At 41.7% G+C, this 19,899-nt stretch overlaps 1 protein-coding gene across 5 annotated transcripts in view; it reads left to right on the top strand.

Moving 5' to 3' along the window:
- sox3 (SRY-box transcription factor 3) overlaps window positions 1-19,899 on the top strand; it is a 57,423-nt gene that overhangs the window by 14,068 nt on the left and 23,456 nt on the right. Inside the window, exon 4 of one of the 5 annotated variants that reach the window (XM_005467456.3) lies at window positions 1,492-3,521. The exons of the other annotated variants lie outside the window; for them this stretch is intronic. Coding sequence (XP_005467513.1) covers window positions 1,860-2,762 — 903 coding nt within the window. The 5' untranslated portion in view covers window positions 1,492-1,859 and the 3' untranslated portion in view covers window positions 2,763-3,521. Of the gene's footprint in view, window positions 1-1,491; window positions 3,522-19,899 lie in introns of those variants that run through there. 5 annotated transcript variants of the gene reach the window in all.

Genomic DNA, 19,899 nt, shown 5'->3' with positions numbered 1-19,899 from the left:
AATTAAAAAAATATTTTTTTTATAGCTGTCGTGAGAGTAAGCTTTTTTCTCAAAGTGCTTCAAATATGGTGTTTGAGGATTTTTTTTTAAGTAAAGTGGAAAATAAAACAGTTGGAGAATGTTATCGGTAGCTCGTTAGAAACCTATAAATCAGAAAGAGCTTGGCTTTTCAGTCTGAATATTTGCTCTCACCGATGGTGACAAATGATGAAATGCCTGAATGCCTGCACTCCCTTCGCATCATGTACATGGTGGGCCTTGAGCAGCTGCCCTTTAAGTTTCAAAGCTGTGAGGTGTGAAACCCTCTAATATGCGCATAGCAGAGCGGCGCCTGAAGAGCCCTGTCGATACTCAGGTGTTAACAGGCGTTTTCGATGGGCGATTTGCTCCCAATCATTAGCAGGTGTGAGTTTTGCCCAGTTGAGTGATTGGTATCAATGGCCAAAGTCGTTTGTAAGGAGACCCTGAAAATCATTTTAAAAACCATTAACGTCGATGAGGGAAAACGAGTCACCCAACAGCTGGCGACGATTTTCAGGGCCGCCAGTCGGTTTACGTGAGGGACACTCAAACTAAACTTTCCCTCAGGGACCGAGGAGATAGCCTGTCCCCTCCACAAGAGGTCGTTGATGTATTAAAATTCCCCAGTGCTGGGATCCTAACGCACAACATTTCGATTAATTTCATTTGGAACATTTGGAAGTACGAAATCCCTCTATCATCATATAAAACAGAATAAATATTCTTGTTTTTGATGCTTTATTTTATTTTCAAAATGTATATTTTTTATTATATTTAGAAAACTTAAAAAATGCCCTCATCAACCTCATTCTGTATCAAAAACTCATTGCATGGATTTCATTTTCACAGTGACTACAGGATCATTTAATCATTCAATACCTCTGGGAAATTTTTTAAAAACCAAAAAAAAAAACCCCCCGTGAGAATAACATTCAGGTTCATCAGTTGAGCATGACAGCATCGAAACCCCAAACTAATGTGAGGAGGCAATTTTTCCAGAAGATTTGCAATATATTTGACTAAGTGGCAGAAAGAAACTTGCACTTTTTTTTCCTTTCAAGTAACATATTTTATTTCAATATCCCGCTTTTTTAAATGACTTGGACTTATAAATCCATGTTGAATTGGGGTCTGCCTCTTTAGCAAATTAAATGACACCGATCCCAAACCTTTTGTTTGGTCATATGGTTTCATATTTTAAGAATTTATAGTTGTATGGGTACTTTACAGCCTCCATGGTATTACAATCCTTAAAAAACAGATCATACGCACTAAATTTGAAACCAAAATATTTTGTCATTAGAAGAAATGGGATGCGTTCACAGACAAAAAAGGGAAGAAATAAATCGGGTTAATTTCTGTTATATACTCGTTGATTTAGTCTTGTAAAATTTTGTAAACCCAGAACATTTGGAGTTGCGCTGCTGTTTTAAAACTTTACCTCTCCCTCCTCTTCTGACCAAAACACAGGAGTGTGTGCTCTGGTTGGTTACGCGCTGGATATGGGAGCCGCGCGCTGATTGGTTACCTGGTCCTCATTGTCATGCTGTCAATCCACATCACATGGTCCGGCCCCTAGGCCTATTAACAGATGAGCTTGGCGAACAAGTTTACAGACTTCTGTTTCAGAGCCGAGAAGGAAGGAGCAGTTTGAGCGGAGAGAACCTAGAAGCACCTGCAGGCACATTTGCCTCTTAAGGCAGAACTTTTTTTTCCCCAAACAAAAAAAAAGAAAAACATCATCTTATGAGACCGGTCAGTACATCTACCTCTTTGACTTTTGGCGTTATTTTGTGAACTTTTTATGTGCCTGTGAGTGAACACTAAAAGCCGCCTGAATGTATAACATGATGGAAACCGAGCTCAAGACCCCGCTCCCGCAGTCCAACTCGGGCTCGGCGCCGGGCGCAAAGAACAACAGTGCCAGCGACCAGGAGCGGGTAAAGCGGCCGATGAACGCCTTCATGGTCTGGTCCCGGGGTCAGCGGAGAAAGATGGCTCAAGAAAACCCTAAAATGCACAACTCTGAAATCAGCAAGCGCCTCGGTGCTGACTGGAAACTTCTGACCGACAGTGAAAAGAGGCCATTCATCGACGAGGCCAAGCGTTTACGGGCTATGCACATGAAGGAGCATCCGGATTATAAATACCGTCCCCGCAGGAAGACCAAGACCTTGCTCAAGAAAGACAAGTATTCTTTGCCCGGGGGACTGTTGGCGCCAGGAACCAACCCCGTCAACAACGCTGTGTCAGTGGGGCAGCGAATGGACGGATACGCGCACATGAACGGGTGGACAAACAGTGCGTACTCCCTCATGCCGGACCAGCTGCCCTACCCTCAGCATCACAGCATGAACAGCCCACAGATTCAGCAGATGCACCGGTACGAGATGGCAGGCCTGCAGTACCCGATGATGTCTTCGGCGCAGACCTACATGAACGCAGCTTCCACATACAGCATGTCTCCAGCGTACACGCAGCAGACCACCAGCGCCATGGGACTGAGCTCCATGGCGTCAGTGTGCAAGACCGAGCCGAGCTCACCACCGCCGGCCATCACGTCCCACTCTCAGAGGGCGTGTTTGGGGGACCTGAGGGATATGATAAGCATGTACCTGCCTCCCGGCGGGGATAGCGCAGAGCATTCATCCCTGCAGAGCAGCCGGTTACACAGCGTCCATCCGCACTATCAGACCGCGGGGACTGGCGTTAATGGAACGCTACCTCTCACCCACATCTGAGAGTAGCACGCAAAAAACCCACACACAGACTTAAAAAACTTTTTAAAAAAGTTACGGATACTTGAACTTGCTAAAGAGACAACGTTCAGCAGTTTTGTTTTTAAAAAAGAGAAACACGCTTTTATCTTCTGACTTGTCCATTTTAAAAGACTTTTAAATGGATCGAAACTGAACGTTGAGCCCGTCAGAGTAAATTGCGCTGCAAAGAGGCTTTTTATCGCGAGTACGAGCAATTAACTTATGTAGAAGAATTGGACTTCTATATTTTAAATGATGCCATATTTTCTCTCTATGAAAAGGCATGTGGCCTCATGAAGGGGCTGGTGTATTTCAGAAAAGCTGGATGGAAAGTTGTTTCATAAATGTTTACACTTAATTTGTAGACTGTCAGTTGTCTCGACTGTGTCCAAATTTTGTAGTCTTTTTTTTTTCTTCTTCCCTTCCTCCCAATGAACTAGGTTAAAGGAAATGTAAAGACAGTGCGGGTCGCAAACGCAAGTTTTATTTATAGTAAGATTTGTTTTTTTACTTTTGTTTTTTGTTTTGTTTTTGTTTTTAGCTTGTGAACCCGAAGTTTTGTCACGTAAACTGTTCAATTATTGTTTTATTTTTTGTAAAATATTCTGTTCTGTGATGGTTTTTGACAGTGTCATGTTTGCTCATTACCCTGAACGAAAAGGTTTATTTAAACTGACGTTTCTACATATTTTAAGACCATCCTCTATTCTTAAATGCTGAATAAATTTCTACGAAACGTTACTTGTGTTTCCGTCTCATGTGTGTGTATGTCTGTATATGTAATGTGAATTACGAGAATGTGATATAAATGTGATTTAAAAGGAAAAAAAAAAAAAATTATAGGCCCTTAAAACAGACTGAAAGTCTTCTTTTCACAATCAAAACCTTCTGAAGACCAAACAATTGGCATTTACATTTGTAAGATGTGTTCAGAATAATGTTTTCTTTTTGAAAATGTCAAGTCAGTTGGTTATTCAAACACTTCCGATTTTCTTACACAGAAGCACAAGCAGGAGAGGAAAAATGTTTCTCATTGTTTTAGAAGGGGTAAACATAATTTTCATTCTTGGTCTAATTTTGAACATGACCTAATAAAGAGTGTCATAATTCTTCATTAGATAACAGGCTATCTGTCAAGACAGGTGCTGATTTATTTATTTTATTTTTTTTTTAATTATTTTTAAAGAAATTAATGTTTGCTCTTGTTGAAAAGCTGTATACACTCCTAAATTCACTCAGTTTTCATACGTCAGATGGGTTGAAAACAAACCATCTAAAAGTACTTCATTGCTTAGGTTGGTTTTTATTTTGTCTCATTTGAATAGGTCTTTAATATACAAGAATTACCTTTAGTATTTTTTTTTTTTTTACTTGAAAAAGGAAATATAAAAATCTAAGATGTTTTAAACTAAAATGAATTAGACTGGCAGATCCTTATAGAGGCATATTCAGATTGTATTTAAACTAGTAACATTTTACTAAAAAAGACTATACCATATAATATCAGAACATTATCTGAAATGTGATATGAAAAGTTTACTTTAATGCGTCAGCAATCCTCAACGATACTTGGTACATCACTGATGTACCAAGTATCGTTGACTCACAACTTTGTTTGGCAGAAAATTTTGTATCACTTAACAATCAGTCAGACAAAATGTGATCTTATTATTTTAAATGGTACATTTAACAACTTGATCTTTTTATTTGATTTATATGTGAAGAGATTTAGTTCTCGTGCACCTTTTGAAACGTTTTTAAATTCTACTCTTTGTCAGTCTGTGCCTTGGTTCTGTTAAACTCTTGTCATGACTCTGAAAACTCTCTATGCTCTGATTTTTATGTTTCAATAAATTCACAATTTATAAACGTGCCACATTTATAAAAATTAATCTCATTTAATGCACGTACTGTTCCTGACACTAAGGTGTTTTGAAGAATGGACTGGGCTGCTGTTGCAGTGTACCTTAGGATAAATAAGCCCTGGCCCACCAAGAGGGCCTAAGCAGTGGCGGTCCCGCTGGCCTTCCCACACTCCCCTTTAGGATTTGATCCACAGCTCAGCACAGCAGCCTAGATTAGCCCCACGCACCTTTGTGGAGGGAAAGATTATCCAGACCTCCCTGCATTCACTGACAGGGTTTAAGTCACTCTAGCGTGCCAGCAGCCACCCGTCACCTAATCACACTCTCCTACTCATTTTTTTGTAATTAAGCAGCTTTTCTCTTCCTGGTGCTCAGTGTTAGAGGAGTTTGTCGTAGTCTTGTCAGAGCAATATTTATATTTATTTATTTACATTGATCAAATTCAGTAATATTGGATGACTTTCACCAATACTACTCTCTGGATAAATGCACCAACATGTGGGCTTAGACTTAACAACTGAAGGAAAAGTATAAATATGTTGGGAGTGAAAGATTTTCTTATAACTGCAGTTTGACTCTGTTCTTTCTATAATCACCTGGATTGCCACAGAAATGTAAAGTCTACTGATGATTTAGGACCTTACTGCTGCGGTTGGTGAAAGGTCTGCGCATATCTATTGACTGTGTTTGAATATTCTGGCAGTTAGGCCATCTGAGTTGGGCTCCCCACCACACCACCCCCTCACCCCCCTCGCTGTCCCCCTGCTGAGTGCCCAAAGGGCCTCTCTCTCTCTTTCTCTCTCTCTCGCTCTCTCCTGTCATGTGGAGCTCTGTGCCCACTCAGCAAGTGCAGGCATATCCCACTTCCATCTGCCTATGACCTCACAGCCCCAGTTTGTTTAACCCCCTCTCCAAAAACTAACCTAATTATAGCCCTGTAAAACATGGCTTCAGCAGATTCCCAGTGGATTCTGCCACTCTGCGTCTGTGCACACCTATCAGTCTGCCCAGCAAGACTCTTGACTTGACAGCAGCAGCTCCATGAGCCATGTTTCTGTCAGTCCTGTTTGTCTTAGGTCTCTCCCCATATTATGTCAGAACATGCCCTGCCAGTTGCACATCTTATGAAAGTATATAAGTAAAGTAGATGGCCGAACCAGTAGAAGTGTGCCTTACCTGACCTCTTTACGTCAGTGTGATGAGTGGAAAATCTGTTTGTGACATCATCAAGTTTCCTGCTTGACTTGCTGGGCAGCTTCCAACAAGAACACACCTTCTGAGCACGCTCTCAAGTCTTTATATAATCTCAGACTCAAATCTGAAACCTCCTCTAATACACAGATCAGACATCAGCTAAGAATGCAGTCTGAATGTGATGGATGAATGGATGAGTGCTATCCCTATGCCATGCATTCATCGATCTGTGAAGGCCTTTGCGCCTATGACAGATTCAGACTGTACCCATTTACTGTGTCTAGGAAATCTAGGAGACCCCTTTGATCTGAGCCTGAAGGGGCCTAGGGTGGCCTGCCCAGCTTGGGCAGGCCTGTCCGGAGTGGTGGGACCTGTGTGAGGTAATGAGATTGACAGCAAAGTGCTCTGTGTGTGTGTGTGTGTGTGTGAGAGGAGGTGAAGGGGGTTGGGGATGAGGTTAATCTCTCTGAACTGGGGCAGATGTTGTTAACGAGCTCCTCTCAGGTCGACTCCCTGCGTGGGAAAATGGCATCAAATCCTCCTGGGGTCAGGGCTTCTGGGCTGACCCACAGAGAGCCATCCCTCTCCACTGCACCGTCCTCTCCATTCACTCACCCACTCAACTCACACATTTGACAGCCCTCACCAGACACAGCTCAAAGTCACATTTTATCATCTTCTTCCTATTATGATTTTATTTTTTCCCACCTCTCTTCTTTCAGCAATGTAGGTTCAGGCCCTCACATGAACCTATGTGAACACTGACGGACTAGTTGCGTGAGTGATGCAAATGTTTCATTAATGATAGCTGTGGTTGGCTCATTATGCATTACACAACCACAAGGAATGCTGAGTGGGAAATGCTTCAAAGACAAGCATGCCGCCACTCAAGAAACTGCATCCACCCAGCAGGGAGTTACCTGCGTTAATACCAAAGAAAGTAAATTAGTAGAATTACGGCCTTTATAGACTTTCAGGCACCAAAGGTAAAGCAAACTATAGAGTAGTGCACGTAGATACATTTAATATATAAATAATTGATCTCTAATTGTGTTTTCTCAGTTTCTAATTGTGTATTCTTGACCTTTGCTTCTGTGGATTTCTATAAACACCTAAGTTAAAAAAAGAAGTACATTTACTTTTCAGATATTATTGTTTATACTTTTAGGGAATCTGTTTTTTACATAACTGCAGTTAAACAAAAGGAAAACTATCGAGCCATGTGTGCAGGACTGACCTATGTACAGACTGAATGCCCTGTAAACAAGTTAGCTGTGATGTGGCTACTGCTCATCAGTCATCTCCAGAATGGGCATGTCTCTGTACAATATCATGTCAACATGCCTGCTTTAGGGTTTATCCGGACTTAGGTTCTAATGCGAGGGTCATCCATTAAGGTGTCTGACTCTGAAGGTGTGTTTACTTTGTCCCAGCAGGTGTGTGTGAATATGAAACTTGTCAAATATAAGACGGGATTACCGCTGCTTTTGTCCCAAACAAAACAAATACAAATCACGCGAACAGCTGAAATGGGAGGAATCAGTTTTTTTGTTTTTCTTTTTGTATGTTTGGAGAGTTTTTCTGATGAGAGCCCTTTGATATTTTGTTCAGCTAAGCACTGCTGAGCTTTACTTGAACTTGTTTTCGCTTGTAATTGTGGTCGGAGGAAAATGTGCAAAACCACACACACACACAAAAAGCACACAACCCAGAATGAACCAGGATTAAGAGGCTTCTTCCTGAATAACCTGTAATGACAATTACATACAAACGGCTGGTTCTAATGTATGTTCAGGAAAGCTCAGGAAACTAAGAGAGTCACTGTAGTGTGAAAGTGCATCAGCTGCAGATGGTCTCTTTTGGTAGCACGTTTTACTTTGTCTATGAACACTGGAGCATGCAGTGCTGCTTCTGATTTGCCAAACTGGAATCTGACCCTACTTTTGACCTGACTTGGAAGCTTGGAAAAATTGGGCCAAGTGTATGTGAGCTGATGTATATAGTATGCCTAAGGACAGCAAAGTGAATATGGGACTGCTGCAAGACAATATAGAGTCAGGGGAATAAGGACTTCAGGGGGTACAAGGCAGAAGATTAGGCTGCTCATCTAGGCCAGCTATATTGATTATTTTCTTAAGGACAGTGAGATAAAACACAGATTGACAGACACACAATAGTACTGTGGCGACTCTGCTCCATCAAAAGCTGCCGATCATATCACTAATGTCAAGAACTCTGAACATTCGGTAACTTGTTCCAGTGTATGCTCTCCATCCAGCGTACTTAGTGTAAAACCTAAAACAATGCTGAAAGCCAAGTAATTACAGTTGGATGCATCCAAAACACATCAGAACATTCAGTTTCCTGGAAGAAATGACCCGGTTGCAAGCACTTTGTCTTGTAGAGTGCGTGTGTGTGTGTGCAGTTTATGGGGGTGTAAGCATGGGAACATGGGGGAGGTGGAACACACTCGGCTACGGGTCAGTCCTGACTGACTGTCACTTATTGATTAGTTGCCATGGAGAGTTAGTCAGGCCATCTCTCTTGGAGGTGTGTCCCTCAGGGCCAGCAGCACTGCCCAGATGAGCCTGTGAAGGCTTTGTCTGCAGGGGGTTGAAAGTGTTTGTGTGTGTGTTGGTGCGTGTGTGCACATCTTACGTACACTGCGTGTGTTTGTGTCATTGTGACTCGCTAACTCTCACTCACGGTTCGCCCCTCCTCCTTTTGACCCCCTGTGGGCACTTTAACTTACACTTTTTTTCTCCCGAGTGGACAAACTCCCAACTAATCTGCAAAATCTCTGAGAAAATGTATCACTGTTTATGCATACACCTCCTCCCAAGGGACTTGCTATAAAGGGAACTGTAAACAAATTGTTCAAACTTACTGAGCTGCGAAATCCCCTTCATATCCCATTCTCATATGATCCCCATCTCTCTGTTTTTGTATTGTAATTTTTCCTATCAGAACATAGGAAGAAAGAGTAATCACACTCCATCTCTGTGTAGTAAACCCTCCACAGAGATGGAGATTCCGGACTTGGTGGTGCCGGAGGTGGCAAACGACTCCAGTGACAGCCCAGTGGGGGATGGTGATGGTGCTGGACTTTACACCTCTTTGGAAATTATTAGTAGATTCGAGTCTACAGGAAGAGAAGAGGAAAATAGTAGAAACAAGGTGGAGGATGAGAGACAAAGAGGCAGAAAGATAAGGCAACTATTTTTTGCTTTACAGTGTCATGGGTTCTACTGTACACATTCCATGTCTGCACCATTCTTATCATTCTAGAGGAGCTTTTACCAGCAAAGGTGAACACGAGAAAGGAAATGTTTGATGCAGATGGATCAGGCATTTAAACAATCTTCATCCTGCCCACTCACTGCAACACTAACAGTCTAAACCAAACTCAAGAAGTGAGAAGCTGACCTATATTCTGGTTTGTGAAATAAGTTATTTATGAGTAAGTTTGTGTGCAAAAAGTGTCCTGAGAACGATGTTTATCATGAACAGCCAGCCTTTACCTTCAAGAGGCCACTGATATATTTGTGATAGATGTTCCTACCTCAATTTGCTTCATTCTCCTAGAGCTGCTTCATGTTTTTTGAGGATTTTTTCTCGCCCATTAGTGAAAATGAATCATGTCTTTGATTGGCTTTGATTTTGTTACAATTTTCCACTTCTAATCAATACTTTGTAATGTAAGCCAGCGAGCTGATGGACACAGAGTAGCAAGATTTACTGCTGCAGAAGCTATTTTGAATGTTTTAATTATTATACATGTTTCATTTTAAACATAAGCACGCACATAAAGCACTGTGACCATGATGACTTTATTTAGTTATTACATAGTGGTCATGTATATTTTGATGTTTAAATGATAGTAGCATACTCTAAAACATAATTTACTCTGAACATGCCGAAAGTTTCAAAATGAATTTCTCAGAACTGACAGACAAGGACTGTCTGAATAAATGTAATTTATTTGCATAAAAATGATGAATAATAATAAATAACGTTTTGATTTTAAAATATCTGTCATACAAGAAGGAAACAGAAACAAATAAAACTATTAATAACAGTCTTTCTGTATAAAATATAAAGGGTCCTAATGGGGTCGATATTAGGATTAAAGTAAAGTGCAGTTGTTTAGTGGCATGATGTCATTGCTTTAGGTATTTTAGTTTTTTTTATAGCTATAAAATTATATTAAATATAATTGCTGAGGGTAGAACTCATTAAGGTCACGCAACTTTCAGCAAACTTGTTTGAAAAGAAAAAAGTAAATAATGACACCAAACTGCCTAAATTTTAGGCCCAATTTTAACTACATTCCCTGCACATGCAAACCTCTTTTAAACTTTCTTTTAAATTTCCCTCTGAATGGTAAGACTGCTGGTTTATTTACAGCTTGTCTACAATGTAGGTCAGATTACAGCGTCTCAGTATTTACTTTTCTGAATGAAATCTTTTACCATCATATGTGATAGGAAAAAACCAAAAGCTGAAAACAACATTTTTAATTGTGCGTAACTGGATATATCCATTAATTCTCCTTCCAGTCTTGTTTCTTCAAGTTTCAAGGCCGGCTTTTAAAAAGAAAAGGTGATCTGGAAACCTCTTCTCCTTTCAAGGATATGCGCACAAACTTCCCTGCCCGAAACTTGACAACGGGCCTCTGCAATTCCTGCCTAATATCACACCTTGGATGCATAAACATGCCTGTGCTCCACACATCACCCCACACCGGGGGCCTTGCATGGCTTTAGTGCAGCGCTGTGACACCAATCAGGGGAGATGGCGGGCTCCTTTGTCATGCAAACACCACTTGCTTCTTGTCTTATTCAAATGTCTGCCCTCTCTCTTTCTCCTCTCCCTCAGTCTCTCTCAACCCCTAGCCTGCTTCGCCCCCTATCTGCCCCCCTCCTTCCCTCCACCCCCGACTTCAGCCCTCTCTCTGTCTCTCGCTCCTTCTCAAGTCCAAGTAAATCCATGCTGAGAGAAGAGGGAGCCTCCAGGCTCGTAGCTGCTGAAGCAGGCCTCTCTCCTGGGGGTCAGCCTGTGTCTCAGCGCATGGAGCTGTTTCCACGCCCAACGAAGTCCATTTCATATTCAAATGTTACAATCAGGCCTCTGACCCACAGGGGGCTCTTTATGGTTGCGGCCCCAGGTCGCAGGGTCAAGATGGTGATTTAATAGCTCAGGCAGAGGAAAAGAGTGGGGGAGCAAAGTGATTTAGGGGATGAATGAGTAATAAAAAAGCATTTTTCCTAAGTTGTCATGTAAATTTCAATCCTTATTCAATACGAGGCTCCCTTCAAACTAGAGATCTTCGTCAATGGCTTTCTAGTGGACTTTAGCTATTCAAAATTAAGAAAGTCCATTTTCTGCTTTTACTCTTGACTTGTGGTTGGTGTAAACAGTAGCGGATGGTGAGCCGACTGAGGCTTAGGGATGGATATAAGGAGACGTTAAAGAGTCTTCACGCTTGTATGGTGCCACTGTGTCTCCTATGTCCTCACGCTCTGGAGTGGCCTGTTATTCCTGTCCATGAGGGTGTGTTCCCAGCACAGCAGCTCCTGTAACACCGGCAGTTTGGAGTGCTCATGTATGAATGTGTGATAGAGATCAAGTCAGAGCCATGTGGGCTAAGATATTGCATGTGTAGATGGTAACTCGTAACTTTATGGGAAACTAAGCTAGACTTGTAAATGATTTCATTATCACTGGCACCAGACCAGTTTTTGTGTTACTCACATGGCATGTACTGTTCAGGCCTTCAATTAAACTGACTCACTGAACCACAAACAAGATCTCAAAGCCTCTTTGACATTGAAGATGGATTTATTTCTTTTCTGTTTTTCATGTCAACATGTTTATTTGACTGTACCGCTATTGTTAACACTTTCAAATTAGGAATGCTGTGCATCTGGTTATTTATTTCTAAATTAACAGATGAAAAGATTTAACAAAATGAGTCAATTTAGCTAGCTAGTAGTAGTGTATTGGCATCTACTCTAATCAGTCAGCCTTTGCTAGAGTTTCACAGTACTCCTCAGTTTCGGGATTCTTAAAGCTCAATCAAATACAGTTTAAAATGGTTGGAAACGGGCTCTTACAAGGCACAAAATATGGAACCAAAACATTGTTCTATCCCTTCCTAGCAGTGGCTCAAGCTCTTAGTACCACTCATTCTAATATGTGACTAATTGACTTTGAGATTAAATAAAGTTTCACCAAAATTTCCACCCATAATTAATTTTGGTTAACTGACATTTTTTCCTCTGTGTGACAGCGGTCATGTTATATGTTTTTGTAGGCATGTTAGTAAAAGTGCTTAAGTGTTTGCTTTGGAGATCATTTATATTCTCAAGATGCTATTTTAAAATGGATGCAATATGAATTAAATAAATGAGGTAACAGTGAATGAATGAGTGAATGCAATCTGTTGTTTTGTTTTACCAAATGGATCACACATCCTCTAAGGATCAGAAAACACCATCCGGCTAATACTGACAGTAATGAGCGTGTGGATGCATGTATGTGCAAAAGAGAGAAAAATATAATTGTTTTAATACTGTAGATGAGATCAAAATTAACCAACAAAGACTCAAAGAGCCGATAAGCATAGTAGTAGGTCCTAACTGATTTTCCACAGTGTCCAATGTTACCACTTATTAGTTGGGATAAAAATAAATGAACTATAAATGAACCATTATCTCAATGGAAAATTTACAGTGTGTTTAATTTAAAACATGTTATTAAATTTCTTTTGGTTCTTGATTTTAAAACAACTTAATCTCATCTATCACTAATCCACTGATAGGGTGACCACATGTGCCTCTCTAAGCAGTATTGAAAAACATTTTTATTCCTTGTCCCTCTGTCCCACATCTTGATGTATGTCCCACTTTACCCACAGTCTCCCATTTTTACTCAATGCATATGAAAGGCAGGGTTTTTATTATAGTCAATGTGTCATAATTGGCTTAAAATTGATTAAAAAATATGCATCTATGGATACGTCGCTACTGAAATCCAAAGACCGTTGCCAGAGAGAACAGACTATCCAGGAGTATTTAAAGACTAAGCATGAAACCATAAGACCCAACTTCAGCTTCTTTTTGCCCTTATTATATTTACTTAGCAAGAGAGGTGGAAAAGTTACATTCAAATCTGATATATTCGACTAACCCCCAGCATTGTCAGCATCCCCAGTTTTTCCCATGTTTAGTTTGTCAGTGGGGCACAAGCCAAGTTTGAGCTATTCAGAAAAATTCATTGGAGGAGAGTACTTTGACATTATAGCTGTCACCAGCAGCAGCAGACGCTGATGGGCCACTGCAGGACAAGGTAGGACGAGTCTATAGTAGCTCATAGTCATTACTCTTCCTCTGCTGGTTTAGAAGTAAAAGGCTGCTCCCACCACATGGCCAGATTGCCATGCCTGCCCTCTGTCCCCTGCAACACATACCCAGCAAGGCCTGGTAGCGCCAGGCGGCACCATTCGCAGTTTGCACTCTTCTCACGTGCGGGAAGGCAGCGGAGCAAAACAGAGAGGTGTTGCAGGGTAGAAGGACCACTGGCGTGGAGGGTGAGGGGAAGGATGTGTGGGTTTAGAGGTTAACACAGGGTAGGGGGTTCTGTTCCTTCCCCTCTTATCTCCCGACTGACCATTCTCTTTCCCATCCCAACGCTCCATGCACCCCCTCCTCCTTCCTTTTGTGGCCTGTGCACCTGCAGCCCTTGAGTCTGGGCAATAAAGCTGAAGGATTTGTCTGCTGGAGGTTGGAGGAAAAGTGGGGGGATCATTAGACAGCATGGGAACTAACAAAAGCCACAGGTCCAAACTGAATTTATTTATTTTTTGACATGGTGCTATGCCATATTCCAGAGTGATGGGATTGATGTAATGCAGTTTGACATAGAAAGAGCGAGTTTAATCAGATTTGAGTCCAGAGTTATACCGTGTTTGGGTTAGTGTCATTGTGAATCAGTTTGATCATAATGACTCATGATCAGCTTTCAACCCTGGGCACTTCTATTCAGGGGCCTCGTGTATGTAAATGAACAAGAAGTAGAAGGAACTCCTCAACTCAAAAAGAGACACTTGATTGTTTAGAGTAGCACTTTTATTTAATTTATTTTTTAAAGGCAAAACATGCAAAGTTAAAAGCAATAACAGCTACGTACAAATATTCAGGCCTTATTTTGGATGTAAAAATATTTGTCCATACTCTGTTCACAAAATTCTCAAAAAGGCGTTTTTTTTTTCTTGAATGTGTCACTCTCTCAAACTAGAAAAGCATCATTCATTTTTTGTACTGAATGCAAATTGTGAACTCAAGGTCCGTCCTGTTTTTTCTGAAGCATTTGTTCCCTGTTTTTTGTTATGTTTGGATTTAAATTTCTTACAAATTTCTGTCTTATTAACACCCAAAACTCTCATTTTTCTCTTCTCTGTTCTTTAAAGTTTTCAAAAATGTAATAGTTTTCAGATAACACTTTAACTTAGGAGTTAAGCAACAGCTCAGCAATATTGTTAATAATACTGGACCACATTAATCAAAGGCAAAATGGACTGTTGCACATTTGAACAACCACCGTTTCTTATTTCTTATTGTGATATTTTCTCTTCTCTTTAATATTACCAACAAATCCGCTGAACATAACAATTAATAATAAGAAAAGCATCTTAACTTATTCCTTAAGCAGTGCCTCGTAACACCCACTTTAAATATAAATTAATCCATTTGAGTGTTTTATTGTATTTTAATGTAAAGGTTCGTAGAAAGCCAGTTGCATAAGCACAAACACACATGAAAGTAAGCGTGCCAAAAAAAGTTAGACCAAACTGAAATAGTAGTTCAGTTTAATAAGAAGGTATAGGTGAAGATAAAATTGTTCTCAGTCATGTTCTGCAGAGTCTCTGTTCAATTCCCCACCTGTTGTAATGTTATGTTCAGTCATGTAGAACTTTTCTCTCACCAGTTGCATGCCAGACCCCCCACATTGTAAATCGGCGCGAAGGGAAAAAGATTCAGCTCTTTCAGAAAGCGACCATGAAGGCAGAGGAAATCACTCTAAACGGTCTTAATTCTGCCATTAGATGAGAGGGAGCACTGTGGGGATTGGCTGGCCTTATGCTCCATATTCACAGAAGCAGGATGAGGCTGGGAAGCCCGCTGAGAAAATGGTGTCGTAATCAGGAGCCAGCAGTTCTGCCTGATCAGGTACACTAGCCCCCTCTTCTCGTTCCCTCCTCCTTGCCCCCTCCCCTCATTTCTCTTCCCTTCCTCTGCACCGTAAGGAGATCCTAATAAGAGTTTGGACGTACTGAGCTCCTCTTATGTGAAGACCTGGCAGGAGGGAACAGAGATGAGGCCTGAGATGGGGGTTGAAGCTCGAGGTATGGAGTTGTGGGGTGGGATGGTGGGGGGCTTGTTTTTTTGTTCCCACATTTGATTATTCAGGTTGGCTGAACTAAATTCTAAACCCATAAAATTCGTATCCCCTCTGGGGGACCATTTGCATATATTTCAGTGCCCCCTCCCTCACATCCCAATTCCCCTTTTTTCTCAGAAAGTGAAAGAGAGGGCGAAGCAACCAGGCCTGTCTAGGCTTTAAGATGTCACCGTGGTGTGAAATATGGGCGAACAAGCAGGGTCTTTGAAACTCAAACTAACCCCCCACCAGCCTCTGAGCTTCTGCCACACACACATACAGAACCAGTCCACCGGTTGCTTTCCTTAAATAGGAATTACATTTCAAGTCAGTGGGTAGATGCCCGGCAACTTTATTTTCAGCTCTTTGCACCTGAGATACTTTCAGGTAATAAGGATACGGTGTACTGTACTACTTAAAAGTCTGAAAGGGAGTCATATCTGTACAGATTTAAAAGGAAACTGCTATTGTTACACTTAACTTCTTTCTGTTTATATGTTTGGAGTTTCCTACCGCCAGTCACACTTTCAGATATGTTTGATGATCCGTTTGTGACATGTCTATGCAAACATTTAAAAAAAATAAAAATGGCACGAGACAAACCGTGCCACTCTATCTGCGGGGCAAACTGCTGGAGGCTAGGAAGACTTCCAAAACTTTGATAAACATGTCAAAGCAGTAAAGCCTGGACTTGTAATTGTGCCAATTTTACTCTTACCATTGTCGGTGCAGGGGATTAATTTTCAGACAAAAATGTTCTGAAGGTCTTAAAATTCCATTTAGGATGTGTGCCCAGCAGTGTAGAAAGATGAAGGGAACACTCGTGTAGCATGGGCAAGCGCATGAAGGCAGGGCTCCATATCGCCAGTCAACCATAAGAGACACCTGTTCGTTTGTTTGGCTTGTGGGGCCGAGGTTTTGTTTTTCAGAGTGCCAACCAGGCACACTGGCACTAATTTTACTGCCCATCTGCACGGATGGGCAAAGTTAGACGATGGTCTTTGGGGGAAGGTGGGGGGGGGGATAAAAAGGAAGGGTGTCAGGGTGGTAGGGTGAGGGGGGATACTTGATGGCATTTTGGTCACATGGGGCGAGTTGCTGTCATCCCTTAACCCTCCCCCGGAGCCCTTTCCCTCCCCCTTCCATGCCCACTCCCTGGTGCACAGGCAGAATGCAGTGTCAGGAGGGTGAGCACTGAGCGCCCATTGTGTGTGCTAACCAAAGCGGAATGCCCGGGTGACAAAAGGGGGAGGAGTGGGCTCAGGGCACACAAAGCCAGGGGGAGGAGAAGGGTGGCAGAGGAGGAGGGGAGGGAAGGAGAGGGGGCAATCGGCTGGGGGCTAAATGGACCCACTCAGCCCCAAAAACTCTAGGCACCCAAGAAAAAAAAAATCTTTTCTCACCTCCCCCCTTTGCCTTCTCACCCTCACCAGGCCTCCCTCTCTCAGCTCTGGGTGTACAGTACACAGACTACTGGAAGTTTAGAATTTGTTCCCAGAAGCACGAAAGAAGAGAACTTAAAACCACCTTCAAACTATTAACAGTTGGTTTTGGTGTAATGAGTCATACGCCCAAGGTCTAAAACAGGATGTATTTGCCAGCTGTAGTCATGGTTTCAAGGCTTTGTCATCAGTTGGACTTGTCCTATAAGCCCCATGTATCACTGTCAGATATTTACAAAACAGGCTGGGAAATCTTTGCTACCAGCCCCCCACATAGAACTCACATGCAAAAACTTCATGAAAAATTACATTAAGTACGATGAACGTGTTTTTTCTCTGCCCATATCAAATTTCCACCTGCTGTAGCCGCTAACAACGAGTCACATTACCATGTGACCTGTGACTCTGTGCCCATGTTTGTGTCTAAGTGTGTGCATGGGGGGCACCTGTGCATGTACTCACCTGCCTATCCTAAAAGCCGAGAGCGATCTTGTCTGTGCAGTATCGCACGTCAGATCCAACCTCTCGACTCCCACGCAGGACCTGGGGCAAGAGTGCGGCCACTTTAAAACACACAAGACAAATCCTGAATTAACTCCTTCTTAATGCCTTTACCTTCTCCAGATACAAGTAGGAACAGATCCATTTTAACAAGTACTTTACATTGCAGGATTTTGACGCTTTAACAACAGCCCCGTTTATGTTTGTCAGAACTGCGTATTTGCCATCTGTGCCATCTGTGAAACTCTTTTTAAAACAGTGGAAGTATTTGCATTGATGGTGTTCCCATGAATGACAAAACACTAAATGGGACGCTATTATATTTGTATACTAAGCATTCTCTTGGATCTGATGCTTACTGGTTCTATGAACTATGAGAACCCAGTAAATTACATTTTAATTCCAGGATCCAAAACTTTGATTTTAGTTTCAAAAAGTAATTTATATTCAAAATGTACTTGTATCAGTTAATTAGGAAGGCCACATTTGCTATCTTTATTTTTCCAGTTTGGAGAAACCTTTTATCCTTTGTGGTCTTCTCTCTTTTCTGAAATGATGACCAAGCAGATCAAAGGAGATGCTCCAAAGAAAAGTTTATGGTCACCCCCCTTCCCCCGTCCCCCCAAATTCCCTGCCTTTCTCTCCCTCTCCCCCATGCACACTTAACATCTGAACTAACTCCTTCTTTCATTCAATTCCTTTCCCGTTGTATTTACATATTGCGCTGCAGGGCAATGGCAGCTTCTCATTTTATCTGTGCTGGGCTCTTAGGAAGTAGCTTGCTGAGTTGTTTTGGTTTATGTGTTGTTAGTAAAATGCAGAGGGTCAAATGCAAGCCTCAGGGGCACATTCAGGTCACAGAGTAAACCCCGCAAGGTCAACCCTTCTATACCTCTGTGACTACCAGTGGGAGCATTTTAAAGGCCGTGTTGATGTGCGCGCACGTGCACCTTGCACGTGGCCTCATGCACGTATGCACATCAGCGCATGAATGTCAGGTGAGTTTCAACTGTCTGTGCTGGTGCAGTCAGAGCCTCTCCATCAGTGCTGACCGAGGCAGCACTCATTGTTCTCGAGCTGTAAATCACCCTGCCGCAATCAGGGCCCTGATCTAGGCTTCTCTGAGCCCTCTCCACTCCAGATGATTCCCCTCCTGATTGGCCTAACTGGACTCCTGTCTGTGGTGGCAGATTAGCATGGATTGTTTTTTCTCAGTGGCACACAGATTGAGCCGCGTTAGCATTCACAACTCACAGCGTCCCAGGGCTCGCCATTGACTCCAAAATGCAGAAAACTAGTATTCACTCATAGCACTGATAACTTTTAGGAAAGGAGAAGAAGCACAGGTAGAGGACAAACTATTGATTGATTTAGAGAGGCATTCATTTGACTAGGTAATAACTTAGTTTATAATGTAATTGGGCTTCAAGGTATTTTCTTAAACTTTGTCTCAGTATTAGTGTACATATTCAGATACAAGTAGAAGTACTGAATTATTAAGGAATATCTTACAGCTCTTTGAGTCCTTAAAAATGCAAAATTTTACATAATTTCTGAGAATAGGTATGCAGTTGCAGAGTAATTGAATCTATTCTATTCTATTTTTTATCTCCACCCATTAGCATTCGTAAAATGTTATATTCTGCAATGGACTCTTTTAAGCTGTGTGTACAAAAAAGGCAAAACAGCTCAAAATAAACCCTTAAAAGAGGACAATCAAAATTCAGTCAGTTAATGTAATTCCTCCCAAAGAACAGTTTGGGCAGTTTCTTTTCTCACACTTTGAGCTTTTTACTTAGTTTTCCCCCCAAAGATTCAGTTTTACTTTACTGTCTCATTACCATTAAAATACATATTGAACTTTCTTATTTCTCCAGCAGATTCACAAACTTATCAGGTAAGATTACATGTACGTGCCCGCCTACTGCAGTGTATGTAGTTTTAACTCATGGGGTCTTTTGTTCTCCCAGTGGGGGACCATTAGCCTGATCACCTTGTCAACAGTAATCAGGGAGTGACCACTGACTAGGGAGGCCAGATACATTGCTTCCCATGAAGCCAGACTTGCTAATCCATTACAGTCTGTGCAGCTGTTATGGGGAGGACGGTGATCTGTGGTATGACACCCCGGGTAGTACTGATGTATGGTCATGGAGATGATCTCACAGTTTTATCTCAGTAATATGTAAACTTTCTTTTGTAGTTCAGGGTTTTGGGGGCTCTATTTTATGTCTTGCATACAGTTTTGGTTTTACCGTCTTGAAGAACATAATGCTGACTCAGGCTTCCAGGTGCTTTCTAGGGAAGTTATGTTAAAATATTATGAAAACAATTTTAATTTCAGTGGTCACAGAGACATAAACATTTGCATGATTGTAATAGCCAGCCAAACCTGCTGGCTTTATCTTCTCGGAAGTTATATTACAGACATCACAGATAAAGGAGACCTCGCATTCAAAGAATCCTGTTCAGATAAGTGCCCGGAGGCATTACCAAGATGGCTGCTGAGTGGCCACACTTGCTTCTAGGAGGTTTTCTAGTGGTACTTCTACCACCGCTATTCTGAAATTCTCTCAAAGATTTAATTTCAGGTTTCTTCGAGTGCCATAAACACCATATCCTCACAACGCAATGCAAGTGCACATACAGCAGCATTCTAACCCATAACGAGTTATG

This window comes from Oreochromis niloticus, linkage group LG2 (genome assembly GCF_001858045.2).
Source record: "Oreochromis niloticus isolate F11D_XX linkage group LG2, O_niloticus_UMD_NMBU, whole genome shotgun sequence".
NCBI classification, from domain to species: domain Eukaryota; kingdom Metazoa; phylum Chordata; class Actinopteri; order Cichliformes; family Cichlidae; genus Oreochromis; species Oreochromis niloticus.
The sequence above is the reverse complement of the archived record's forward strand: the minus strand, read 5'-3'. Positions and strand labels throughout refer to the sequence as shown.